Source organism: Lissotriton vulgaris, chromosome 6 (assembly GCF_964263255.1).
Source record: "Lissotriton vulgaris chromosome 6, aLisVul1.2, whole genome shotgun sequence".
Classification (NCBI taxonomy): domain Eukaryota; kingdom Metazoa; phylum Chordata; class Amphibia; order Caudata; family Salamandridae; genus Lissotriton; species Lissotriton vulgaris.
The window spans coordinates 1,770,372,779-1,770,400,678 of NC_141694.1; the positions used below are offsets into that span (position 1 = coordinate 1,770,372,779).

Below are 27,900 nucleotides of genomic sequence, written 5' to 3' on the forward strand. Positions count from 1 at the left end.
GAGCAAAGTTATCTACATCATCAATCACCAGGGGTGTTCCTGTGGCTGAGATTTGTCGCACAGCAACATGAGCGCCCCTTCACACATTTGCTAAGCATTATTACTTGGATTCAAAGATGAGAAGGACTGGCCATTCTGCACGTTTAGTGCTCGAGATTTCCTTGTTTGACCACTCCTTCAGATTTACCACCTAGGAGATGTACTGCTTTGGAATATCTTCAACAGATGGGGAATCTGCAGGTAGAAGTATCCATCAGAAGAAAATGTCACTTACCTTCAGTAACAATCTTTTTGATAGATAACCTATAACTGATCATATGCTTCCCCATACTGAAGGTCGGTCATAATTCAACAATAATAATGTTCCAATTTGCACCGTTCCATCTCAGATTGTTCTATCGTTTCCTAGTCTCTGCCGCTAAAGGCTTGGGGAAAAATGGTTGGGAAACTTACATCAGTGCACCCTGGTGGGCGTTATATAGCTCCAGTGGTCTCACCCTGGCTTCACTTGCACTGCTGTGGTGGAGCCAGCACCTTCTTCAAAGGGCGAGCTATGGAAAGGTTTACATTTACAATTTGTCACTTGGGAATATTCAGCTGCTGAGATCTGCAGTTCTCTTCCAAGGGATCCTCATTAAAGTCATAAGCACTAAAATATTCCCACCCAATGCCTCGGCCCCCCGGAAACACAATCATATATGTGCCCCACATATATGTATCTATATATATATAACTGCAGCATTATACACACCAGATCTGAATAATGCTGTAAGGACTCCCCATTATATCATAAAAGCATACATTAGAAACAGGGAAAAACAACAGCAAAACATATTTTGAATCTGTTTTAATGCTTAGCAGTTAGAAGAAACTCTTACATAGGACTGAAAGCATATACAGCTCCCAGGCTGCATTGCAATAGCATAGTCTAAAAATACTGAAAAGCTAACTCATAGCAACATAGAGATAAACTGGCACTGTGCCTTTAAGGCAGTCATGACCCCCAGCTTCCCATCATGCCTCATGGGTGACAGTTAGGTCAGTTGTTCTTTCCGGCTCCTTCAGGAAGGATCATGGTTACACTGCTCCACTTCTTTCTGGGTTTAGTCAGAAATAATCTTGACTTTTTGGAATTTTTTTGATTTACTTCAACGTCTTCCATCTGCTGAAGTAAGGTTCTGTTTTTTTTTTATAGTTTGGGGCATTTTTTCCACTCAAAATGTCATCCCTTTTTGACCGCTGCCCTTCTTGTGGTAAAAAGGAGGACAGGTCAGACTCTCATGAGGTCTGTATTCTTTGTTTGCCTAAGGACCATGACCCTAAGGGTTGTCCTCATTGCCAGACCCTGTCCAAAAGGACTTTAAAGGACAGAGAAAGAATTTGTCTTTATGGGCTGGCAGAAAAGTCTTCCAGAGGCAGGTCACCTGTGAGGAAGGGCTCCAAGAGGGCTAGATCTCCATCCAGAAGCAAGATCCCTCACCCTTCTACTTCAGCGTCGGGCTCGGCGCTGAAAAATCTACCACTGGTAGGTCATTTGTCCAGGAAAAGACCATCGACGGCGGGCTCGCCGTTTAGAAGACATCGCCATTCAGGTACGTCGTCAAAGAATCGTGATCCTCTCCCGTTGTAAACCCGGCGACGATCGGCGTCGAGGAACAGAAGTCCTCCGCCATCGTCAACTCGGCGACAGTCGGCGTTGAGGAGTATCAGCCCTCCTCCATCATCAACCCAGCGACGATCGGCGTCGAGGAGTAGAAGTCCCCCGTCGTCGTCCGCACAACGTTGGTGTCGAGGGCATGTTCCCCTCCGTCTTCGTCAGTGCAACGGCGATCGACGTCGAGGGGCAGGAGTCCTCTGCCGTCGTCAACCCGGCGACGATCGGGGTCGAGGATTGGTACCCCTCCGCTGCCGTTTCGACGACGATTGGCATCGAGGAAGAAGAGCCCTCTGCCGTCGTCAACATGGAGACATTCGGCGTCGAGGAGCAGAGCCCCTTCATCTGTATCTGCACGACGACGTTCGGCGTCAAGGAGCAAAACCCCTCCGCCATCGTCGGCTCATCGACGTTCGACATCGAGACGAAGGGATGTTCAGGCGTTGTTAATACCGGATCCAACAACAGACTGGAGATTGACATCGAGAAGGAGGTCCGGATCGGCGTTAAGAGAGGCGCACGCCCGACGTCAAGGCCTACCTCAGTGAGGTCTAGAGAAGGATCGGTGGTTCTGGTAACAGAATCCGCGTCACGCCATTCTTCCTCTCATACCTCCAGACATCTTTCATCGAGATCTGCCTCTCTAGACAAGCGTTCCAGCAAACCTACTCATAGGTCTCCATCACAGCACAGGGCGGCTTCCCCTGCTGTGCACTTGTCTCCAAGATGGCTCCTCCCCCTGCAGCACTGGAATAAGGATACAGGAGCATCAACTCAGCGGATGCAAGAATACGCCGGTCCCTTCCATAGATCACCTTTACAAAGATTGGTGCAGGAAGTGGACAGATCGCGTTCTCCCAGACGTGAGGAGCGCACGGGCAGGTCTCGGGAACAAAGGCATAGTTCTCATCGCAGAAGGAGAAGGACACCGTCGTGGTCTTCTTCTTCCACCCGATCATCGAAGAGGGATTATTCCCCTACCCTATCGGACAGTCCTTTATCGAGAGTATCTCAGATAGATGACATCAACACCTACCATGATGTGCTTCAGAGCGGGGCTCAGAAGCTGAACATTAAGATGTCTAGCCCTCAGGTGGCAACAACCGTGATCTTTGAGACTCTGCACCAGAGAGCAGCGTCCCGTCCATTACTCCCCTGGTTCCTGGGCTTCTAGAACCGGTGATGGACATTTTCCTGACACCAGCTATGATCAAGGCCACACCGGCTCGAATTACGAAAAAATACAAGCCGGCCTCCACAGACCCTGTCTTCTTGAAGACAGATCCGCCTGCAGACTCAGTTATCGTTACGGCAGCGAGGAAAACTCATGCTGTGGCGGCATCTTCATAGGTTCCCCCTATAAAGAAAGTAGGTCCCAAGACTCTAGGGGACGTAAGGTTTGCAGCTTAATCATTAAAAGTCTACAGTGCTGCAGCCTTATTAGGTCACTGTGATAGGGCCTTGTGGGACTCCTTGGAGCGCTTCAAAGAGAAGCTGTCAAAAGAAGATAAAAAGGACTTTGAAGAGATCATCACCAAGGGGTCGCTTGTTGCCAACCAAGTGATCAGCACAGCAGCGGAGGGCGCTACACTATCGGCGCATTCATATGCCCTTGGGGTTTGCCCCAGGAGATCCTCCTGGTTGAGGCTGATAGCACTCAAGCTGAATGCACAGCAGAGAACCCTAAATCTCCCATTTTCCGGCTCCTCTCTGTTTGGCACCCATACAGATAAGGAAATGGGCAGGATGAAGGCGGAACTCGATACCCTCAAAGCCGTTGGCTTGGAGAAGAAGAAAGAGTTCAAGCATCGATACAGGCCCAACCAGCGCAAGGGATACCAGCAGTGGGTTCAAACCCCTCAGTGGTCCCAAGGAAAAAAACAAGGCAAGTCGCAGTACCAGGGCCGTAAATCAAACTGAGGTAGAGGGGGTGACCAGCAGCAGTCAGTCCTCTACCACGGCCGGATTGGCAGGGAAGCAATGACTGGGAGGTTCCTCTGGCGCTGTTGCCCTCACCAGCGGGAGGAAGTGCTTCACATCATCTGGCAGAGTGGTGCAGCATCACAAAAGATCGTTGGGTGCTCAATATACTGTTAAATGGATACGCACTACATTTTCATGTGCTTCCAAAGGACATTCCTCCAAAAAGAACTAAAGTTGCTCCGGCAAGAAGTGGCAACCCTTCTACCAAAAAAGGCCATAGAAGAGGTTCCTTACGCGCATCGAGGGAAGGGAGTCTACTCCAGGTACTTTCTTGTGCACAAAAGAGACCAGGAGCACAAGTTCAGACCTATCCTGGACCTTCGCCTGCTGAACAAAGTCATCGTGAAGGAGAAGTTTCGCATGTTGGCCCTTTATCAAATATGTCCACATCTGCAAGCAGGAGATTGGATGTGTTCGGTGGACCTCCAAGAAGAGTATTTCCATATACCCAACGCTCCACGTCCTCGCAAGTATCTGCGGTTTGTGGTCGGAGGCAAGGACTATCAGTACAAGGTCTTACACTTCGGGCTGAAATCTGCCCCACAAGTCTTTACCAAGTGCATGGCAGTGGTGGCGGCCGCCCTACACAAAAAAGGTCTGTTCGTCTACCCTTACTTAGACTATTTGCTCCTCATCTCCTCAACAAGTAAGGAGCGATTTCCAAGTCTGTCTACAGAAACTACACAAACTGGGTCTTCATGTCAACATGGAGAAGTCTGTACAGCAGCCCACCCAGACGATCCACTATCTGGGATCTACTCTGGATACAAGCAAAGAAAGAGCTTTTCCTTCTGAGGAGAGACTTTGTTCAATGCAGCAGAAGTGCAAGGCTCTGCTTCAGACAGATCGCCCAGCAGTCCGAGAAGTGGCATCTCTGCTGGGGTCGATGGCCTCCTGCATATTTCTCATCCCCAACGCCAGGCTGAGAATGCGACCGTTGCAACAAGATCTAGAAGACATGTGGGACCAAGCAACAGGTCGCTGGGAAGATCGGATCGTGCTCTTCCACGCAGCGAAATCCTCCATAAAGTGGTGGACTCGGCCGCAGAATCTGTTGGTGGGAGTCTCTTTCCATCAACCAGTTCCAGTGCAATTGTTGATAAGGATGGGGGGCACACATGGGGTGCCTTCAAATGCAGGGTGGATGGTCCACGAAAGAACAGTCCTACCACATAAACATGTTGGAGCTACGAGCAGTCCATCTTGCTCTGAAAGCTTTTTTGCCTTCGATCACGTCCAACTCGGTCTTGATCCAAACAGACAAAACGACCACCATGTATTATCTAAACAAACCGGGTGGTACGCGCTCTCGCCCTCTCTCCCTGGAGGCTCAAGCGATCTGGCACTGGCTTCTTGCTCGGAACCACTCCATAGTGGCAGTGCACCTTCTGGGAGAGCAGAATGTCAAAGCAGACGCACTCAGTCGGCACTTCGAAGATCAGCCAGACTGGGTGCTGCACGACGAGGTGGTAGCAGATATTTTCCAACAGTGGGGTCACCCATCAATAGATTTGTTTGCAGACGACAAAAACAAAAAATGCCACGCCTTCGCATCCAGATTCCACCGCCCAGGGAAAGGGGGAATGCGCTTTTGATCGATTGGTCAGAGACATTTGCTTACGCCTTTCCTCCTCCTCTGCCTCTGATCCCGAAGGTGGTGTCCAAGCTCATCAGATCCAACATGAAGATGATTCTGATAGCTCTAGACTGGCCATGGCAGTCGTGGTACCCGGACCTTCTTCAGTTATCGGTACTCCCCCACAGGAGGCTGCCGTACAGAGCGGACCTGCTGACCAGGATGGACGGGAGGATTCTCCATCCCAGCCTTCCCTCCCTGAACTTGACAGCATGGCCTGAGGTCCTACAATACGGACACTTGAATCTGCCGCAGGACTGCATGCATATTCTGAAAGAGGCTAAGAGGCCCTCCAGAAGAGCGTCATACGCTTTTAAGTGGAAGAGGTTCTACCTATTGTGTGTTGAAAATCATTTCGACCCTACGAAGGGACAGGAAGACGTCATTCTTCCTTACCGTCTATATTTAGCTAAAGCGGGTTTGAAATATGCCTCATCAGGGTTCATTTGTCAGCCATTAAGGCATACAGAAAGTCACCCAGCCAACCTTCCTTTTTCCAAATGCAGGTGGTTAAAGATTTCTTACAGGGGTTGAAGAAAGTGTATCCCCCGGTTCGAAACCCTTCTCCTCCCTGGGAGTTGAATCTGGTGCTGTCTAGATTAATGGGTCCTCCTTTTGAGCCCATTTATTAAGCCTCTTTGCAGCACCTGACGTGGAAGGCCGCTTTTCTGGTAGCGATTACATCAGCACGCTGAGTACGTGAGATCCAAGCGCTGTGTGCAAAAGAACCTTATACTGTGTTTCACCACGACAGGGTAGTGTTAAGGCAACACCCTGCCTTTTTGCCAAAGGTTATATCCGATTTCCATATTAATCAGTCAATCTCCCTACCGTCCTTTTTTCCAAACCCTGCGACTCCTGCGGAGAGGTCACTACATTCCCTGGACCTCAAAAGAGTGCTTAAATACTATCTGGAAGGTACCAATGGCATGAGGAAATTGGATCAATTGTTTCTGAATTATGGTGCCATGAGAACAGGCTACCCAGCCTCCAAAAGATCCATTTCAAGATGGATAGTGTCCTGCATAAAATTGGTTTACCAGTTGGCGCATAAACCCTTGTTGTTGTCTCCTAAAGCACACCCCACTAGGGGAAAAGCTGCCACAGTAGCTTTTTTTGCATGAAGTTCCAATGTCAGAAATTTGCAAGGCTGCAACTTGGAGATCGGTTCACACTTTTCCAAGGCATTATTGTCTATAATCCGATTCCAGGGCTGATACTCAAGTGGGCCAGGCCTCCTTGAGGAATCTATTCGGATAGTTAGCTATCTATCCAAGCTTAGTTATCTGAGCTGATTGGTTAATTTACTGTTATGTTTCCTTTGCCCGCAAGTGGATGAGGTGAGGCTCGCTATTCCATTCTAGTGCTTATGACTATTGATGAGGATCCCCTGGAAGAGAAGGATTAGTTACTTACCTGTAATCCTAGTTCTCTTCCAGGGGTATCCTCATCAAAGTCATAAGCAACCCTCCCGCCTCCCCGGGCAAAGGATCATTGTTTTTAATGGGGTAATGTCAACTCTTTGTGTCATGGCTTTTTAAGTCACCGCAAAGAACAACTGACCTGTCACCCCTGAGGCATGTTGGGAAGCTTGGGGTCATGACTGCCTTAAAGGCACGGTGGCAGTTTATCTCTATGTTGCTATGAGTTAGCTTTTCAGTCTTTTTAGACTGTTTTTGCAATGCAGCCTGGCCGCTGTATATGCTTTCAGTCCTATGTGAGAGTTTCTTCTGACTGCTAAGCATTAAAACAGATTCAAAACATGTTTTGCTGTTGTTTTTCCCTTTTTCTAATGTATGCTTTTATGATATAATGGGGAGTCCTTACAGCATTATTCAGCTCTGGTGTGTACAAGGCTGCAGTTGCTTATTTTCATATATATATATATGTATGAAATGGAGATACATATATGTGGGGCACATATATGATTGTGTTTCCAGGGGTCCCGCGCATGGACAGGAATATTCTAGTGCTTCTGACTTTGATGAGGACACCCCTGGAAGAGAACTAGGATTACAGGTAAGTAATTAATCTGTATTCACCAGAAATATCTTTACCAAAGATAAGTAACTTTGTCTTTATGGGTCTTTAAGGACTGACTTTGAGAGAAGACTAGGGCATCTTACAAAGTAGTGTGGAACAGGCTGCAATGCTGAATAATGTTTTTTGCTGTTATCCACTGTGTCCATAGGGAGGAGGCCTGGAAGCGTTAACAGAAAGGTACCCTCCACAGCATGCAGCACCATCAGTGATGATGGAGCAGAAACCTGGCATGTACCCTCAGCCTTATCCCTCAATTTCCCCCACTGCCAGTTTTCACAGTGTTTTCCCTACTATGGTTCGCCAGAAGCCTTCTTTCGGACCCATGCCTGTGCAGGTGCCACAGCCGCCTCGAGGGGCCTACCCAACCAATGTAGGCATGCAGCCACGGCAAACCTTAAACAGGCCACAAGGGGTTCCAAACCAACTCCGAATACAGCTGCAGCAGAGGCTACAAGGTCAACAGCAGGTGAGCCCTGAACCTAAATGTGTCTTGTTGTGTTATGTTCTCTCTCCAGCTTTTGGGAACCATACCCCATTCTGTTGGAGGTAAATAGACAAGCAGATCATTTTTATGATGACGTATAGGGGTATCTATGTTTTTGGCATAACACAAACGTCAAAAGAGTTAAATACTTCTCATGTGGTGCCTTAAAATGATTTGTAAAGAGCGACATATAGTCCAGTGGGGCCTATTGATTCCTAGAAACTCACAAAAAGAACTCTATACACACTGATATACTTTGTATTGCTGTATCATTAACAGTTAAATGCCCCTTTATACTCACTCTTTCAAATGCTATCTTTTCTATTCCTATCTTAGAGGCACCTTTAACATTAGAACAGCAGTTCAGTAACCATTTTTTTGGTGGCATGTTTGTTTCATGAATCTTAAGTAAACTTAAGCAGTGAATACAAAATGGTGATCACATGACCTCGTATGCATAGTCAACGTTGCCAGCTCTTTATATTGATACAGATATGAACTAAGTTCACAAAATTAAGACGTCACTTGTCATACTGAAATGCACTGCTAAAATGCAGTGTCTTGGGGAAACCGCTTGGAATTCCAGAAAGCCTATCCCGGCTTCGAGTGAAACTTCTGTGTAATATTTTACAGAAAGCGAAAGGTAGAAAATATTGAAAACACCAAAAAATGTTGTAATATAGGCAATAAATCTACTTACAGTGTATTCCCTTATCATTGTGTAAATGCTTTACCTTCACTCAGTTGACTTAAATTGGTATCAAATTTGTTTTACCCGGTCTTAGTGGGATCCAGGCAGAGCTGGTGTGAAAGAGTTATTCACATTTGACAACAATTATGTCATCAATAATTTTCACTCCATTGTCATATCTTTGTTATTGTCTGAGTATCGTTGTTGTCCATCATGGGGTAACCTTTCAAGAAGACTGGTAGTTGGACATGTATACTTCTGATGTACTGACCAACTTGCATACTAAGCACAGTGTAGCGAGAGATCTGTGTAAACCATGCTTTGTTGCTGTGATAGTGCAGTGCCAGAACGAAAGACTTGTAGGCCAAGCTTCATTTGGAAAGAGATTGTGACTAGCACAAAGACGAAGAACTACTGAATATCGTCTTTATTCCACCTTATCCCAAAGTAGAATTTTGCAGTGGAGTGGAGAGGAGACCCTAACATCAGGCCTATACAAAATGCGAAAATCTGGATAAAGGTAGCGTAAAGAATTGGAGCTCTATGTCCTATTTTGGATTGTAAAGCATTACTTTCATCTTGATAGCACAGTAGGGTCAAGCATTTCTGTTGCAGTTTATTACATCTTTCTAGAGATGCAGTTATTTCAGAACATTATCCGCAGGGTAAGGTTGAACTATCAAGATCAACTAAGAATGGGTATATACAGGAAAACTTGCAATGATCACATTGTGTTGAAAATGGAAAAGACCGGTTTTCCAAGCTGTGTGCTCCAGCTGCCAGGGCTACAGTATCTTCCAGCTCCATCATTGAGCCTTTGTATTACAGTTCAGATGATAGTATGGTTTATCTTTTTTCTCGCTGTTCACTTTCAGCTCTTTCAGCAGAACCGGCAGGCAATCCTCAACCAGTATGGTGCAGGTGGCCCAGTCAGCATAAGCATGAGGCCTGGCATGCAACAGCAGATGTCACCTCAGGTAACACCACACTATTTTATGTAGAAAATCAAGACCTCACTTACTTTCTGTCATTGTTTGTGGTACTATACGTTTGAGTTAAACCAAGAGACCAGGAGATAAAAATGTTGTAACAGAATCTTTTCAGCCTCCATTCAATCTTACGCCTATGTTGCTCTGCATCCTGAACACTGGCACCCAGTTATACAAGTTCACACAACTTCTTACCAGCCCTCCTCCTATATTTGTGTTTGCCTTGAGAAATGTACCAAAATATCTCAGAAGCACTGGTGCATGTGTGACCCTTGACACTGGCATCAGTTATGAGGCACTACGTATTTGACTTCCCATTCAGTCTTTTCACTCCGCACTAAAGGACTGGACACTCGGTGTGGTGTGCTTCGGTTTTGGCTCGCAGTTTTTTCTTTCGTATTGTTCCTGGAGATGTATTCTGTTCGCCCGCTTTCTCTTAAAAAGGTAGACTGTTGCTTGGGTATTTAATCAGCAATTCAGCACAGATCGGAGTCTCCAGTTCTCCAGGCTGGTGATCTAAGGACTGAGACAGAATCTGGGGATGTGGGAGTGTTGGTCCTTCTTGACTTTGGTGTGGGTTCGATAATGTGGAGCTCAAGATGCTTTTGTATAGACTGAAAGAAATTGGAGTTTGGTAATTAAACTTGGTCCCTTGCTACTTTCATTTCTCCAAGATGAAGCTCAAACATTAGTGATCCTTTCACTCACATCTGCCTTCATCTCCTGTAAATGTGTGCCGCAAGAATCTTAGAATTTTATGCCATATGTTTTTGAAATAAGCCTATGATGTGATCCAGCTGAACCTGGCGTATTCATTGGCAGGTGCTAGTAAGAGCCTGAACCATCGACCATTGGCTGGCAGCAAATAAACTAAAAGTTAAAAGTTCATAACCAGGGATCTTTTTGGTATCCGGTGTTAGACCTGTCTCGTTTCTTGACACTTAGCTATTGCATCCTTCTACTTCCAGCATGAGAAGTTAAACGTGAAAATCCTCACTGGTTTAGACCAGACTATGAAATCCCATATTGGAAAGGTGACCCAGATGGAACTGAACTCTCCCATTATCCAGGCTGTTCAGGCATACATATGGGCACATCTTAGTTATGTAAACCGCTACCTACTGACACGATGAGAGCAAGTCCAGTAAATGGCACTGCATAAGGCATTGCTTATGGCTTTTCGGGAGCATTTTTCCTCAGCGTTGATAAGTCTCCACTCTCTTCTTTAATGCCATTGGGTTGAATTTCAGTCCCTACACTTTCATTATTATTTGAGATTGCATATTTGTGTGTCAGTCTGATCCCTCATGTGCCAGTTCATCCTCGACGCTCCTCTGCAGAGTCCTGCCTTACAACCCTAGATTTCCTACAGTGTTCATTAATGACTGTACATTTATGGTACAGGCTGTACTATTTGGATAGCATTGTTGTTAAAATGAGGTAGGCACTAAATAATCTTATGTTTAGATGCAATCGTAAAAGGTCCCTTTTTTGAAAGTTCGAATTGTTAGTGATATACTCTTGTTGCCGTTATTTTGATTGTGTCTAGCACCAAAAGATAACTGGCCTGAAAGGGTTTACCTAGTTTGTGCCATTGAGAAAATGTGTTCGTACATATGGCCCATGTGGTGACATTTGCACTCTACACATTCTAAATAGCATAATTTAAAAGAAAGCTTTTGCACCAGAGTTTGCAGATTGTGGTTCCACTGTTCTCATAGACATTTAGCCTAATGACATTGTAAGAGTCTTCCCTTATTTAACTCATTAAGAAAAGTTCCCATTTCAAAGCAGATCTTGGGATCTGTCATCTCAGATCATTGCAGGAAGCACTTTTGACAGAACATTCTTGAAGATCAGCAGTCATTCCAGATAGACATATTCACCCCAAATCAATTTTCACTGACAACAGAGGTCAGTGTCCTAATGTTTGTTATTGACTCATCCTGGCCTATGGTCCCTTAACTTGTTGCTTGAGAGGAACTTTGCAGGTACTAGATACTGAGTTTTCTGAATCGTAGAGTTTCCTAGGTGCTTGAAGCCTGAATTTGGTTTTCCCCATAAAGCCTATGTATGGTTCCTCTGATGATTCTGTCTCAGGATACATGAGCCTGGAGGTTACAGTGCACAGGTAGGCATGGCTAAACTCTTCATATCAGAGGCCAAACGTGCAAGAAAGACGTCTTTACTTTCCCATTTTTTGCATGGTATCCTTTGCTGCAAGCATAAAAGAAGTTCTCTTTGCAAGACTGATGGAGGTGGCTGTTAAAGCAATGTCAAACTCCCATACCCTTCCAACGACAACATTGGCTCTTGCAGACTGCACAAGTACAAGTTATTCTTTCACTGTTTCTGACACCTCTTAGGTTGATTCTTTCATGTCCATATCTTCACCAAATGTTCGGAAATGAAGAGCTTCTTCTCGACTACTGCTCTAACCTAAGAAACAAAACATACTTTTTCAATTTCTTCCAGGACAGACGTTCAGCGTGGAACACACACCACTTTTGTTGGGTCGGGTCTTTTACTTTCATGCAGGAGAACTCATCATCCAGGAACCATGGGCTCTGCCAGTGGTACCACATGGGATCAGTCTTTCTTACATCTGTCTGTTCTTCCTCCGGTCCTCGACCTTCTACTGGAAATAGAGAATCTTCTTGCTCACAGTTGTTTTGAGAGTTCTACCAGAAGGTGGTGGGTCAAAGCCTTTGCATGTTTAGATTGTGTCCTGGCACTGTTAGGGAAAAAGTGCCTCTTCAACACCCATTCACCCAGCGAGAAATGTTAATTCCCATTCCTAGATGTGTAAAATGCTTGTTTCACATCCCTGTCTGGCAGCCTCATTGCAAATTTCAGAGATTCAGTACCAGTGGAGTACATACAAATTGCAGTTTACATACATAAAAGCTGCTGTGGCAGCACATGTCGAGGACTGATGATTATGCAAGTCAATTCCCACAGACTAATTTGGTCCTACTCTCCTAAGATGTGACTTGCCCTCCTTATGAGGCCATGACAACCCTTTTCGAACTGAGTCTGTCTTTGAATCTCCTATGGCCCTTTCATGACATTGAACTGGATTCTGTATATTGGGCAAGTAGCGGGAAGGGAGCTAGATTACTGAATGATTATGGTCCATGTAGCACAGAGGTGGGTATTTCAAGTTGGTGCAGTCAACCATGGTTTTGTGGTTTCACACATCACTAGGCCTCATCACAGATGTGGCTGAACCGTTCATATCAGACACCAAATGAGTGCATCGTGTTTATTGCTCCAAGTGTAGCTCTAAAGTGACACATTGCTAGTCAGTGGTCTGTGTGCCATTGCCTTGTAATCATCCCTTCAAACTTTCAACATTGATCTCAACCTCCACCATATTGATAAGCCTGAGTCATCCCTCCTGTGTTGTCAATTTTTCACAGGTTGGCACACATCACACCATAGCAGAGAATGGAAAGCACCCCATATCTGCAGCAGAGCGCTTCTACTCTTCTCCCACTCTTCAGCCTTAAAAGGAATATGTACTCTATAAACAGTTTCCAGACTATAAGTCCAGATTGGAATATGCTTCTCCACTTCTTGCACCTCCAGGCATAAAAATGAATCAAAGGGCATTACGGAGGATGCTAATTATAAATACTTAGAAGTGCATGGGTACTGGGAAAGCTTTACGGCCTCCAAAGCTAATGCAGTTCTTGTAGAAAATAGCAACCAATTCTATATAGCAACAAAACTTGGCTTCATAGAGATCTAAACCTCATGCTTCGCATTGGTCCTCCTGCCTTTCACTTATATATGTCCTCCTTCTTTGACAAAGAGATTGACTCATGTATGTCCCTCTCATTTCCTGTGAGATTACATAAAATTTGGATTGGTGCTCAAATCAGGATACTCCCATGGTAGTAGTCACATTTGTTGCTTTAAAAATGGAGGTGACGGTATCTTCTGAGGCATTCAAGCATGATTGGGACAGAGGCTTGACTGGGTTCTGCCGGTGTTCAATTATATTAAAACAACTTTCACATAAACACCTTGGAACTGAAGATAATATTCCTCTTATCCTAGGTCTTTCTTCCTCGACTGTCAAAGTAGGGTGTTCATTTCCATGTGCCTTGTTAATCATCAGATATTTGTGAGATTAGATATATGCAAGTATACAAGTAAGCAGGTGAACATGTTCTTGTCACAGGTGGAAGCTCTGTAACGGCATCAGTCTTTAATCTAATAGCATGTTCCATCTAAGCCTCGTGTTCCACCTCCACTAGTTTGCCACTTACTTTATGCTAATGAAAATGATTTTGCTGACCCACATGGCAATTAGGGGTAGGTTGGCTGCTATCTCAAAAGGAGGTCTTGAGTAATGCACCCCAGCTCACAAATTCTTCCTTAGTAGCATAGTACGTTGAGCACTGAGCTATCCTCATCTTCAACTTTTAAAAGAAAATATTTTCCTCCAGCCACCTTGCCAATTTCGGTGAATGTTTATGATAAAGGTGCCCGATTTTGACCGATTATATCTTTTAGGGGCCATTTGTGACATTTCAATGTAAGTCACGCTTGTCCTATTTAGCAGCAGCCCGGTGCCTTTAGGAAATCGAATATAAGATCTTTCTTCCCAAAAACAACCTAATTGTGCATCATTTGGTAGGATTCTCCACTTGTGCTCACCAGTTAGGAGACCTATCTAGAATTTGGATTTAAATGCCTTCATTCCCATTCGTATCTTGGTTTGAGTGACATGAAACTTATATCTGAAAGATTATATCCGAAAGATTCTGTAACTTGTTGCTCTAATGACTCCGGGAGAATGAGCTGTGGGGTTTATTTTGGTAGGTAGCTTTATGCTGTTTTTTCAAGGTTATGGTTGCATTGATATTGTGCCCTTCATTGCTGAAGAAAAGCTTTCTGATTTCCACATCAGTACCGTACCTATACATATTGTATGGAGAGTATTCAGATGCTACTTGGAGTGCACAAGATCGTCTCACTGCTACCATAGTTGGAAGAAACTAGCTTCTGAGCCATGGTTTTGCTGTATATTGTTTGTGTGTTTCAGCGTTATGTAGTGTTGCTAAACGTTTTTATGACCTACATGTTGTTCTCAGCAAAGCAGTCACCTGGCCTCCCTTGATTTAAGTGTTCTACAAACACTGTATTGGCACAGTCTCAATACCTTGCTTCTGATATGTGCAACCGTTTACCCAAGTAAATATTTTGTTTGATCGTGTTTGTACTCATTGTGTTCTTTTTATTTTGCTGGAAAATCCCACCAGAAGGGGAGCTTAAGGGTGCATGAGTAAATACAACTTCTCTGGTATTTGAAGTCTTTCAGCCTATTGCCAGTCTCCTTCGTTTGTCATGTTTATTATCCAATCACCTTTTGCACTCTCTGGCTTCATTGTGTTTTTCTATCTCAGGAGTGCTAGATCATTAAGGGGAATTTGAGAAGCCACGGGCGAGTCAGGCTGAACAGCTTTGAGTACAGGGATTACCGTTGTTAATAAATTGCACTCTTTTAGGTTTGTGTCTGACAGCTAAAACAGAGATCTTCATGTTGCTTAGAATTACATAGAAAGTATTTTTCTTATATGTTAGGAATATACTTATATAGTAGTGACAGCAAAATGTATATCTTTCGAGAATGTTGTTGGTAAACCCAAACAACCCTATGTTGTCAAAAGGTAAGAAATACGCTGCCCATTGATTAGGAGAGACGGGCATGACAAACTTAAAAGAAATGTATTTTCAGATTTTTCTCTTTGCTGCAGTGAAATAGTGTTCTCTTTCATAGTATTATTTTCAGAGTCTTGACCCCAAAGTTTTCTTTCAAGTTAGCATATCCAAATCCTGGTTCAAAGCAAAAGAAAATAGTTACCATCTAATTGCCATAAGGTGACACTATTGAACCAATGAGTATCAAGTGGTTCTTCTAGCAAATAAAGGTTTGTGACCCCAGTAAACCTTTTTTTCATTTGTCAAATAAAGCAGGGGCTTTTATTTGAGCTAGGTGAATCTTTGAGATGCTCTCTGCCATGCAGTGGTGGAGAAGGATATCTATTTTATGGAACAGGTGAATGATTTATTCATACCAAAGGTTAGGTTTGTGAAGCACTTGTAGGTTGAAGACATTTGTGTTTGTTTTTAGTCTTCCTTTCCTTGCTCAATAAAATACAATTTGTCTTCTCTTCAACGATATTTATGTTCATTGTGTTTGGTGTCTGGTAGAAGAATATCATTATGATTATTGCTCTTTCTGTCAGTAGTTTAGTTTTTAAGTTGACATTTCTTTTAGACTTGCTCCAAACTACATCTAAGATGTACCTTCACACTAGCATTGGGCCAGTTATTACTTGCTGCATATGTGCCTTCTGGAAATACATCTTTCCTGAACTATTTAACATTTTGCCTTGGGGAGTTTAATTCATTATGTTATGATAGGAATGATGCTGACCATGCCTAACTTCTAATAGAGACCATGAGGAAAGCTGAGAGAAATCTCGAGTGTTTCATTAGAATGTTTACTTAATCCTATTGGGCTCGTAACAGTAAACCCAGACTGGGGAGTTCTTTGTCGGCATCAAATTAATATCCATATATTTAAATTTGAATCCTTTCCTCCCACTGTTAATTCAACCAGTGTCTCCCTGTGATCTTAAAGACCAAAACGGTTTTCGTTGTGTCTGCTGTGCCTCTAAATGTTTCTTTTTCTGCTTTTCAAAGCCCCTGCTGATTAACGTTAAGGTATTCCCAATCACCACAAACAATCTTTCATGCAACGGCTGAATTGCAGCAGGTCTGTGTTAGTGGGGGTTCTGCTAATATCTCTGTGAAATATCCTATCCATCAGAGGAGACCTCTCTTTACCTTACAGAGATTGGTGCTCCCTCGACTTCGCTGTTGGGAAGCCGAAGAGCCTCACTGGACGGACTCCCGATCGGAGCCCTGTCTAACTGGATCTCAGTTAATAGCGGAGGTAAGTTTCTTATTAGATTTATGATGGTTGCAGTTAATTCATCCTCTGCTTTTGAAACCGAGGTCAAAAGTAGATCCCAAAGATTATTGAAGGGTTGGCTATTGGACGTGTAGAAACATGTTTACTTTTATTGACTACATTTTATGTAACAATCTTCAAATTCATTTAATTCTTCTCCGTGGGTTGGGAGGAACCGGGTTTCAAGGTAGCCGATGGCCTACTTTTTAAATTTTTTTACACTTGGCCAGATAATTGGCATTGAAACACTCATATTTCTGCCAGCAGGTGGTACACAACGATCCCATCCTATTTTTATGGTTTTGAAGTGCTAGGGTCTGTTTTTCAAAAAATGGAATTAAAATCTGTAATATAAATTATAGCCTCCCTCTCAGTCAAATGCGTTTGCGACTCTATTCTGTATTGGCCTGTTTTCCCAGGCTCATGCAGCATTAGTTCAGCCATTAACTCATATGTCAGCAAATGCCTTAACCAATTGCATTTTGTACAGTATAATGTATTCTTTCTTTCAGACATGCTGGTAGTAGTCTGCCTTGCCATTGCCATATCTAAGGCATCAGAGAAGATGTCTCGGTCCTCAGAACCTTCTCCGGGATCTAATGTCCCTCATCCTTCCGCAGACTGGGCTGTGAATTGTGCTGTCATCATCTAGTGTCCATAAACCTCTTGCATCATATTCAGCAATTTAAAGAAGTAAATTTGATCAGCAGGGGGTCGATCTTATTAGAGCTCTTCGGGAAAAATAAATATTTTTGTGAGTTGGCAGAATTACTTAGTTAATGTAGACCAAGAAGCCATCTTTAGCACTGAAACTTGGTAGAAGAACCTCGGTAGTTTCCCAGATTCTTTCTTTTATCAATATTTGGTGTATTTTCTGTTCACTTTCTTGTACCAGAGAGTACTAGGATAGACCTTCATAAACTATACTTATCATGCACTGTTAATGTAGTTTCTCTTTTATGAACATTAATTCGTTTAATTTTTCCTTCAAAGACTATTTAATAATATTTATTGAAATGGAAAAAAAGAATCCTGGCGACTAGAAAGAGAACATCCTGCACTAGTCATGATTTAAGACTTAATTTGGAAGGAAGGATGTTGATAAATTACCCGTGGAATGCTTATTTTTCCGCTGTGTGCCGCTCGTTCATTAAATTGAAGTTGTAGAAGAAGTTGAAGAGAAAAAAGGAGTTGCAATCTTAAATCATCGGCCAGCATTATACGTGTTTCTTAACTTGGCCTTAATTTTTTTCGCACAGATACAAATATTATCAGTTTATCTTTCCAGAGCAAAGCTTTAATTTAGATCAGTTTTGATAAACAAGCAGTTACAGCCAGATTTCAAATACATCCCTTGTAGCAGTTATGAAAAGAATGGTGAGCTTTTGAGTATTTGTGGGCCTGTAGCTTTGTAACCCATCATTAGTGCAGCCGCTGTGATGTCAATTCCGACAGACATTTAGCCCGGGTTTTGTGCTCTTTTAATGCTGTTAGTGTGGACCTGATGCTTAAGAGACTTCATGATTTGGTGGTTATGTTTTAAGGATCTGCTGGCAAGGTGCTAAGGCTGCCTGTATGCTGGTGGCAGAGCAGCCTGACCATAACCAGAGTCAGAGCCTTCTGTAAGTAGGGGCATGGTGTAGGTCTCAATAAACATAAACACCGAATGAAAATTATAATTTTGCTTTCACCTTATTAGATAATCTACTGCACTTGGCACTGACCTTTCTCAGATAGTGCAGCCCTGGTATTGTATTTATTCTTAACAAGATTTGATACACTTTCTCTTCTAAAGAGTTGGCATGAAACAAATGCTGATCGTTACGGTACTTCGAAGACCTTGAAGTAAATTTCAACAAACCAATTGGTCATGGGGATTGCCGTCGCGTATGCATTACATGTTCTTCGCCTTACATTATCTCAGTTTTACATCATGCATTTCATTTTATTTTTCACTGAACGGTCTTTGATTACACTTCGAACCGGTTCCTGACCCTTTGAGAATGTAGATAAGATCCTCTTCTTTCCCTCGGGTACATTAAGACTTCGGAAGATCTGCTCCATTGACACTTTTTTGATATATTGATATTGTATCCTTAAGTACTAAGTGGCAGAATTCACAAAATGGATCTAATGTTATTGTGCCTCAACACATGTAATTAGATGGATCGTCAAGATCGAAATGATGACAAAGACCACTGGTCTAAATTTCCACATCCAAGTATGAAGGTAGCACTGCAGCGGAAGTAGAGGATTGGCGTGCTGTCTGGATAATCAAACTGTTGTGGGCTTCTGAATGTTGTGACCTCCTGTGCCAAACCTTTCTATCCTTCAAAATTGTTTGCTTTATTAAAGCAGGCCAGTCCATTACATGCACATCTTTAGTTGACATGGCACATTGAAGGTTCTGAACGCTATTAGTGAGAGTTGAATGTTTTGCCAATGATGGTATGACACAGCGTGCCATGTTTTTAGAAGATGTACCCAGTTTCCTCGAAGATCATTCTTGAGTGAAAGCACATTTTGCACTGCATGTCAGGTAGGATTAAAAGATCTTGGACTTATGTGCTTTAAAGTGCAGCTGCCAAAGCACATTTGTCAGTTGGGGGATTACTGCAGTTTGTAGACTCACAGGCTCTAACCAGATCTAAGCCTGCCTTTTTAAACCATTCTCAACTGTGCACATAATGCACACCAAGGCTCAGAGTAACAGAGTTGCATCATTGATACATGCGAGTCAGAATTGGTGATGAAAAAGATGACCTATAAACCCAAAATTCAACACCAGTCTCTATTGAAAAAGAGAAGGTTGTTTGTAACGGGACATTAAACATTTTTTGCAGACTCACTACAGAAAGCGTTTGATGAATTTTGCAGGCAGCATTGTATTCTCTACTTAGTAAGCCTTTTTCTATTGTATGACTGTGCTGTCAATTTGCATTTTTGTGCTTGTGATTTGTTGCTTGTTTTTTTCCTCCTGTTTTTGTCCCTCCTCTGGACATTGCTCTTTCACCCTGTTTGTGATTGTTTGCTGTGTTGTATCATTACATAACTGAAACGAGGAACCACTTTGTGAAATCAATGTTGTTTCTGCTATGTGCATTTTCCTTTTCTTATTGTATTGTATTGTGTTCAACCACTCCCCTTACTCCCTCCTCATCTTAGTATTTCCTCAGTCCTTTCAGACCGCTCGCTGTTTCTGATTAATTCTTCTAACCATATATTTGCACCTTTAGAATAGCTCTTAAGGCACTAGACTAGACCTGGAGAATTTTCCATCAATTCTCCTTCATTCTGGTAGATGGAGTGATGCGGCTACCCACTGACTACATACCACCTCTGAAGTTACTGACCTTAGTTACAGATAAGTGCCACTTCTGCATGCTGAAATCAGTTCTTTTCTTTCGGCACCTTCCAACACAGATTTGGCACTCTGCTCGAACATTTTTTAGTCTTCCGACAACAACAGAAAGCTCTTCACAGTATGCTAGCGAATAATGTCTCCACCAAATGCAAGCTGTGCTGTGCCTGCAGAAAGCCTGGGTCGGTCACAGACATGCAGTAGGTGTGCAATTGGCGTATGGGCTTTATCCACAACTCAAATTTGTGTGACCAATGCTCTCTAATGCACCTGAAGGTTACTTGAGCCCAGGCAACAGCGCTGTAATTTACTAAACATAAGAAGCAGTTTCAGCCTTCACACAGGTCCTGCTCCACCCGGTTCCAGTCACTAGGCTGTACCTGTGACGTCTTTACTTTCTGCTCAAAATCTTCTTGAAAGTCAAAGTCTGGCTGCAAGCACAAAAAAGTGAAGCTAACTCGACCACATCCTGCCACTCTGGTTCCAAAGACAAGGCGCATGGGTGTGAAGATTTGTGTCACACTAATTTGAGGTCATTTCTTGCGGAACAGATTCCTCAGCTGGTCCCATGACACCCCAAGCTCCCTGGGCTGTCATCAATCCTGAAACACACCGAGACCTTCAAGGAGGCCATGCTCCAAATCTTTAGTGTGCTTCCAGCTCCCTCTGGCGTGCCTGTGGGTCCAACAAGACCACAGGAGGCTCCAGTCAGGTAACCATTGGAGAGCCTTCCCATGACACCATATATCCCCTTGGTGACCTGTTATCAGATCCATATTTACGATGGTACAGACTTTGACTCCGGCCCTGAGATTCTTGGAAGGTCCTATCGTCAATACCGAATTCACCATTGCCAATCAACAGGCAGCCAGGTGCCAACACCCACGTTGGCTCACAAACCGACTTTGGTTTAAGCACAACTGATGCCGTGCTACTAAATTACAAAACTGAACCAGTTGTTATGCCTGACTCTTAACCCGGTGTGCCTGACACAATGTGACTATTATCACAGAACCGAGTGCACTCCAGGATAATGATGACAAGAGGATGCATTAATGGCTACCATGGTTGAAACAATGTACTTTTTGTGCCCCTTATTTTGCTGATCATCTGCACTGGTGATCCAGATTTTCTCACCATACACCCTCCTCTGGAAAGTTCACACTTCAACAAGTAAGGTGAGTCCTAACTCATTTCAGACCAGCACCCGATTGAGAATCCAACATGATTGATGCATTTGGCAAGCAAAAGTTTTCTTCTGCCAGCCTGATTCTGTGGTTCATAACTGCGTCTTCTCTGTTGCGATATGACCATCAAGGTCTTTCCGGTCGTCCTGGGAGAGCTTTTGAATTCCTTGACGCAGATAATCCATGATGGGAAGGAAATAAGTAATTGGTGAAAGTTTAGATACACACATTGCATTGGCAGAGTAGTTGCTACCAGTGTTGTTTCCACAGGCACGCCTTGATGTGATCAACTGGATTATCTACAGATTTGCAGGCATCGCTGATGAACATGCCAATTTGATGGGACTTTTCTCATCATAGAGAATGCAAACTTACGCTAGAGCAGTTTAAAGATAGTAGGGGAACAGCACATTCCTTTCGGCTGTTGACGTCTGCAAAACAATTCCTGCATGAGTTCTGTAAATGTAGTCCTTACTCCAGGAAACAGGAGGCAGCCTTCATAGCGAGTGATGCAGCAGACATCCTAGTGCTTTCAGGGTCATTAACTTAGCACCAATAGACATCACACTGGCCATCAGGGGCACCAGCCCTCCAACTTCCCTTCCCCTGCTACCTCAGCCACCAAACTTCTTTGGTGTGTCCTCAGTAGCTCGCACCCAACCAGTGGATAACTGGATTCAGTGTTAACTCTCTGGTTGGTGATACATCACATCTGATAGTTGACTCTTATAAATTGTCCACAAGGGCTACTCCTTGCCTTTGTATTTCCCCCCTCCCCACATTTGTCCCATACCAGAGTGAATTTTGGAGGGTCATCTGTCCATACAGGAGCAAGAGGAACACTGTTGTGCTCGTAGCGGATTTGGAGATGGGATAGTGTTGTTCTTCATGTTACTTTCTCATCCTAAAAAAAAAAGATAGGGGCCTCGGACCTATCCTAGACCGTTGACACCTTTAAAGCTTTTCTGCGGCTAGATAAATTCAGAATGCTCACATTGGCTCAGATACTATCTGTACCTAGCAGACTGGATGTTGTCTTTGAAATTTCATGACATGGATTTTTTATATACCGTTCCTGCATTCTTACAAGTGGTACCTGTGGTTTAAAGTGGGTCAGCAGTGATCAATGCAGACCTTCGGAGGTTGAGTTTTTTTCATATTCTCGTACCACAACGGCTGGCTGTTGAACATGACCGTCTGACATTGCTGGGGTTCACTATTAACAAGCCAGAGTCCCATTTACTTCCCTCACCGAGGCTTGCATTCTTTGAGGGCTATTCTGGATACAGTGGCATTCAAGGTCTCCCTCCCCCCACAGCCTCCACCCCTTTCCCACAGCAAGTCCAGGGCATTCAGGCTATGACCCCAATATTTCAGGCTGGATCCCAGTAAGGATGGCTGTGAGGCTTCTCGCCCTCTTAGTGTTGTGCATATTCCTTGCCAGCTATACCAGGTGGCAGATGCATCCTTGAATTGGCACCTGACATCTCGGTGAGCCCAACGTCAAGGCAGCTTTTTCAAACTAATCATTGGAGAGCTCGAGGTAGATGGCTAATTGTGTCCAGCGGTGTCTGATATATCACAATTGGTCCTGCAGCAGGTGACTCTACTGTCTCCAGGGTTGATAGTAGTTGATAGCATCACTACAGGGTTAGGCGGCGCATATGGGTAGTGTGCAGATGAGAGGCCTCCGGCAGAGGGCCAGCATCATATAAGCCTCCTGCCATCTTTCAAGGGGACAAAATTAATATACTAAACAGTAATGGATGGAATGCATGAATTAATCTCAACCACTGGTAATCACTCTGGCTGCATCCCAATCCATTATTATTCTGCGCACCATGCCACCACAGTTTGGACACAGCTATATGCAAATCAGTCTTGACCCAGCTCCAATACAAACAGACCAACCTAAACTACCAATCCTGGTCCTCCCTGAACGGGAACACAGGGGGAACACAGGCAACCCAGAACCGGTTTTGCCTTAGTATCCTTTATGGGGAGGCTGATGGAAGTTCTTTCAAACAACTCTGCAGCAATGTGATACTGCAACAAGTAAGGGGAATTGGAGTCCTGGGGCCTGTGCCAAGAGGCTCTGATGGGAACTCCTGTATGACTTTCCACCAGTACATCTCCTGAGTTCTGAAGAAGATCGAGAACGATCACCGTTTGATAACCTCTAACAAACAAAGCTGTTGAACGCTCTTTTGTTTGTTCTGTCAGGAGCCCAGCAGCGCCCTGCAGTGGGCACTTTAAAAGGTTGTTTGTTGTCCCATTTGCCCTTTCTATGTTTGCCTGATCAACTTGTTAGTGTTTAAATCACCAGTTGTGATAAAGTTCATTAAAGATTTAACACAGCTGTTCCATCCCAAACCGTTTGTGATGCCCCATTTGGACCATAACATGGGCTTGACACTCCTTGTGATTATGCATAGTTGCTCGCTGCGTCTCTTGACTCTGAAAACTCGTCATCGTTGCAATTATCTTCAGTTGAGTGAACTGCAGGGACTTTCAGTGCAACCATCCTACACCACGTTCTTCCTTGATAAATTAATGCTGAGGACTTGGGCGACCTTTTTCCTCAGGTTACCCCAGTATTGGAACTTTAATAGATTCCCATGCTTTGTATCATTCCCCATCGTCGGAATGGGAGTCTCGGTAACAAAAATACCATAGCTGTAGGTACAAAAGACAATGGAAAAAGGCCTAGGCCTCATTCCCTTTTGTAGCATATCACCCTCTTTGTGTAAAAGAGACCAAACTTAGGCATCAGCCAATCAGAAGTGCCTCACCCCTTAGAACCTTCCTGAAGGAACCTCAGAGCCTCAGATTTTCTACCGCACATTGTGCTTAGGGAGTCTCCTGTGAGCTCTGCTCAACTTCTACTTTTCTAAGGAATTATTTTGGATATTTTCTTCAGAATCTTTTAGATTCTCTTCAGGATTACTGACTGCCTTCCAGGATGAGTGAAATGGAGAAGAAAAAAGCCATTTTCAAGCCTTGTCCCACCTGTGGCAAGAAAAGGCTTTTTGTGGAGGACAAGCACAAAGACTGCATCTATTGCCTCTATCCTGACCACCAGGCTGCTGACTGCAAGATCTGTCGCACCTTTTCAACCAAGACCCTCCGAGACCGTGAGGGTAGACTCTTGACATGGCTCCAGAAGCTGAAGTCCAGGAAGGATACTGTCTCTAGTGACAGTGAGGATGCAGCGTTGATGTCTTCCTCAAGAAGGTCAGTGAAGAGGGGTAGGGGTTCGCCTTCCCCTTCTGTGGAAAGACCTTCTAAGGCCTCTAAAAAGACCCCCAGTGAGTCTGAGAGCCTAGGTCCCAGCAAATCTCCTCACAGAAGTGACAAGGAGAAAGTAGGACCTGTTACGCCTTCAAAAGGTGAGAAGACTGCCTCAGCCTTCAAGAGAGGAGCTCTAAGTCCTCGACGACGAAGACGTCAACGGCAAAGGTTCCGTCGACGAAAAAATCTGCTTCGAAGTTGATATTGTCGACTGTGGCGTCGATGGGAGTTTCGTCGACGAAGGTACCGTCGACGGCAGGTACGTCTGTGTCGACGGAGAACGCGCCAACGACGAAGATGGCGTCGACGACGAAGATTGCGCCGACGATGAAGACTCTGCCGACGAAGGCGCCGTCGACGAAGGCGCCGACGACGAAGGTTACAGTGTCACCGACGACGATGGTGACGACGTCGACGGTAATGTCGATGACGACGGTCTCGTCGACGACGAGTCTGTCGATGACGACGGCTGGTGTGCCCATAGTTTCCTCGTCGACAACTTCGACGACCCCGATCTCGTCGACGCATGTACAGGCGTCGACAATATTATCCTCTGAGAAAAGGATGACCATTTCTGTGAGGAGAATCACGCCGGAGATGACTTCTCCGAGGAGTGTGTCCCCCCCCCTACCACCAACTAAGCTGTTTCAAGAAGGGGAGTCAGAGGATGAGGACCAGGACGTTTACAGCTATGCCAATAGTCCCTCCCAACTTTTCGTCAAGTGCCAGGAAACTGACTCTGAGGGTGAATACGTCCAGGAGGAGAGTGGTCATCTTCAAACGGCCCAGTCGCAACATCATTCGGGCCAAGATATGGTGACGGTGCCATCTTCTTTTCTCCAAGATCTGCATAATATGCTGCAGGACTACAAGTCTAGGGTGAATAGGCCACTTCATGTCCCGGCGGCATCTGCTACACCTGCAGTACTTTCACCAGTGACGCCAACTTTACAGGCTCAATTTTCCCCTCCGCCTCAGACATCCTTCAAACAAGATTCCTCCGGGCTGCAAGAGGCCCATGATGATTCCTCGGATGGGGACCAGCAGTCGGATCATGACTCTATTCCGAATACTGATTATGATGAATTTCATTGCGGATCCCGCTTCACCAGTCCCAGATCCGGCGGATTCCTCGCCAGCGGACATCGGGGGTTTTCATCAGTTGATGGAGAGAGCAGCGGGCAGATTCAAATTGGCCATGCCTAAGGTTACTACTGATTGTTTTCTATACGATTTCAAGGAGCCATTTAGGAAATCGACAAGATCCATCCCTATTGTGGATCATTTGTGGAAGGAGGGCCTTAGGACATGAAAAACCCGGCGACGGTGGTCCCTGTGCCACCGTGTCTGGACAAGAAATACAAGGCACCCGATGACGGTCCCGCAGCCTTGACGGGTCATCCAAGACCAGATTCCGTTATCTCGCAGGCAGCGCTGAGAAAATCCCGTAACCTCTCTGCTCCCTTAACAGCTCCACCGGACAAAGAAGGGCGGAGATTGGACAATGCGGGGAAGAGGTTCTCTTCAATGGCGAGTTTACTAGAACGGGCCGCTAATGCCCTGGCGATCTTGGGGAGATATGACCGCCAGCTTTGGTGCGATATCGCCCCGTACATTAACCAGCAGCCTCCAGAGTCTACATCTGCAGCAAAAAAGATCCTGCAGGAGGGGGAAGCAACTTCAATGGAAATCATTGACTGTGCAATGGACATTGCAACCACAGCGTTTCGATCCCTGGCTGGGGCGGCAGTCCTCCGTCGCCAAGGATGGCTCAAAGCGACTTGGTTCCGGCCTGAGATCCAGAACAAAGTCCTTGATCTTCCTTTTGATGGTGAGGCTTTGTTTGGGAAACTCATCGATGATACCCTTCAAGAAATAAAGAAGGATACGGAGACTGCCAGGTCCTTGGGGACCCTTCAATACCGCAAGTCTCCTTTTAAGAGAGCCAGAGGCAGAGGTGAAACCTATAGAGGGTCCTTCCAACAACAGCGCTACTCCTCCACGGGCTCAGGTTCCCAGCAATACAGTCAGCCCTATCAACAGCGCCAGGGCCAGTCGACAAACTACTCCAGACCTTACAATAAGGGAAAACAGGCTGGACGAGGACGGGACTCGTCAAAGCACCAATAGCGGCCTCCTGGCTCTTCCTACTGGACCCTACTCCAAGAAATCATCAGTTGGAGGCAGGGTCACCAAACACCTTCGAAACTGGTCCAAAATAACATCGGACCGTTGGGTGCTCAACATCATTCGGAAAGGGCATACTTTGGAATTCACGCAAGTCCCTCCACCCAAGCCCCGGGCAGCCATTCTGTCGAAACACCAGCGTCTCCTGTGGCTCGAGGTCCAAGAGATGCTCCGGAAGGGAGCGATAGAGCCGGTTCCCTCAAACCAAATTGGACAAGGATTTTATTCCAGGTTCTTCCTGGTGAGGAAAACGCTAGAAAAATGGCGCCCTATTTTAGACCTCAGGGAGCTAAACACCTATCTCATCTCCCTATCTTTCCGGATGGTCTTTCTCCAGGACATCTTGAAGCTCATCAATCCGGGAGATTTCATGGCAAAGCTCGATCTCGAGGATGCGTATTTCCATGTTCCGATCCACCCAGCACACAGAAGGTTTCTGCGATTCACAGTAGCCAAGAGCCATTTTCAATTCAGGATTTTACCCTTTGGACTCTGCTCAACCCCGAGAATTTTTACAAAGGTGCTGGCGCCAGTTGCAGCTTTCCTGCGAAGAAACCATTTCCAAATCTTCCCCTACCTGGACGACTGTTTGCTGAAAGCTCCGTCCAGGGAGGCAGCGCTAGAGGCTGTTCAAGCTTGTACGAATCTGTTCCAGAATCTAGGCCTCACTCTAAACAACGAGAAGTCCTCTCTGGTCCCGTCAAAAAAGGCTCGCTTCCTGGGAGCCCTCTTGGATTCAAACCTCTCAAGAGCCTTCCCTACTCGGGGAAGGAGGGAAAAGTTACAGACCTTGGCTCAGGACTTACGGGCAAGAAGGTGTCTTTCTGTACGCCGATACAAATCCCTACTGGGGGTGATTTCATCGTGTATTCCACTGATTCCCCATTGCAGACTCAGAATGCGTCCTCTGCAGGAGGAACTGGACAACCAGTGGCAACAGGTCCACGGTTCATTCCAGGACATGGTGACGGTCACTCCGAGGATGAAAGCCGCAACCTTATGGTGGACAGATCAAAACAACTAGTCCCAAGGTCTATCCTTCGTAAGCGACCCATCCCCACATGTAGTGACAACAGACGCATCGTTGGAGGGTTGGGGAGCAGTGATGCAAGACCTACATGTCAGCGGGCATTGGTCGCCCCAGGAGAAAGGTCTCCACATCAACCTTTTAGAACTAAGGGCGAAAAGACTGGCTCTGCAAGCTTTTCTTCCTCGCCTAGAAGGTTCACAAGTGCTTATCAGGACGAACAACACCACGGCCATTCATTATGTGAACAAGGAAGGAGGAACCAGATCTCGTCCTTTGTCGCAAGAAGCTCAACAGATCTGGGAATGGGCGATCCTTCAGAGAATATCACTGAAGGCAGAACACTTACCAGGGATCCTAAACGAAAACGCTGACA

The 27,900-nt window shown here is 44.9% G+C and overlaps 1 protein-coding gene across 3 annotated transcripts in view; it reads left to right on the plus strand.

The window, feature by feature from the left end:
- Positions 1-27,900, plus strand: part of NCOA1 (nuclear receptor coactivator 1) — a 1,223,800-nt gene that overhangs the window by 1,148,412 nt on the left and 47,488 nt on the right. For 2 of the 3 annotated variants that reach the window (XM_086928021.1, XM_086928022.1), the window contains 3 exons: positions 7,465-7,782; positions 9,367-9,468; positions 16,352-16,453. In XM_086928021.1, the coding sequence (XP_086784147.1) occupies positions 7,465-7,782; positions 9,367-9,468; positions 16,352-16,453 (522 nt within the window). The remainder of the gene's footprint in view (positions 1-7,464; positions 7,783-9,366; positions 9,469-16,351; positions 16,454-27,900) is intronic. The other variant, XM_086928023.1, reaches the window with a different exon arrangement.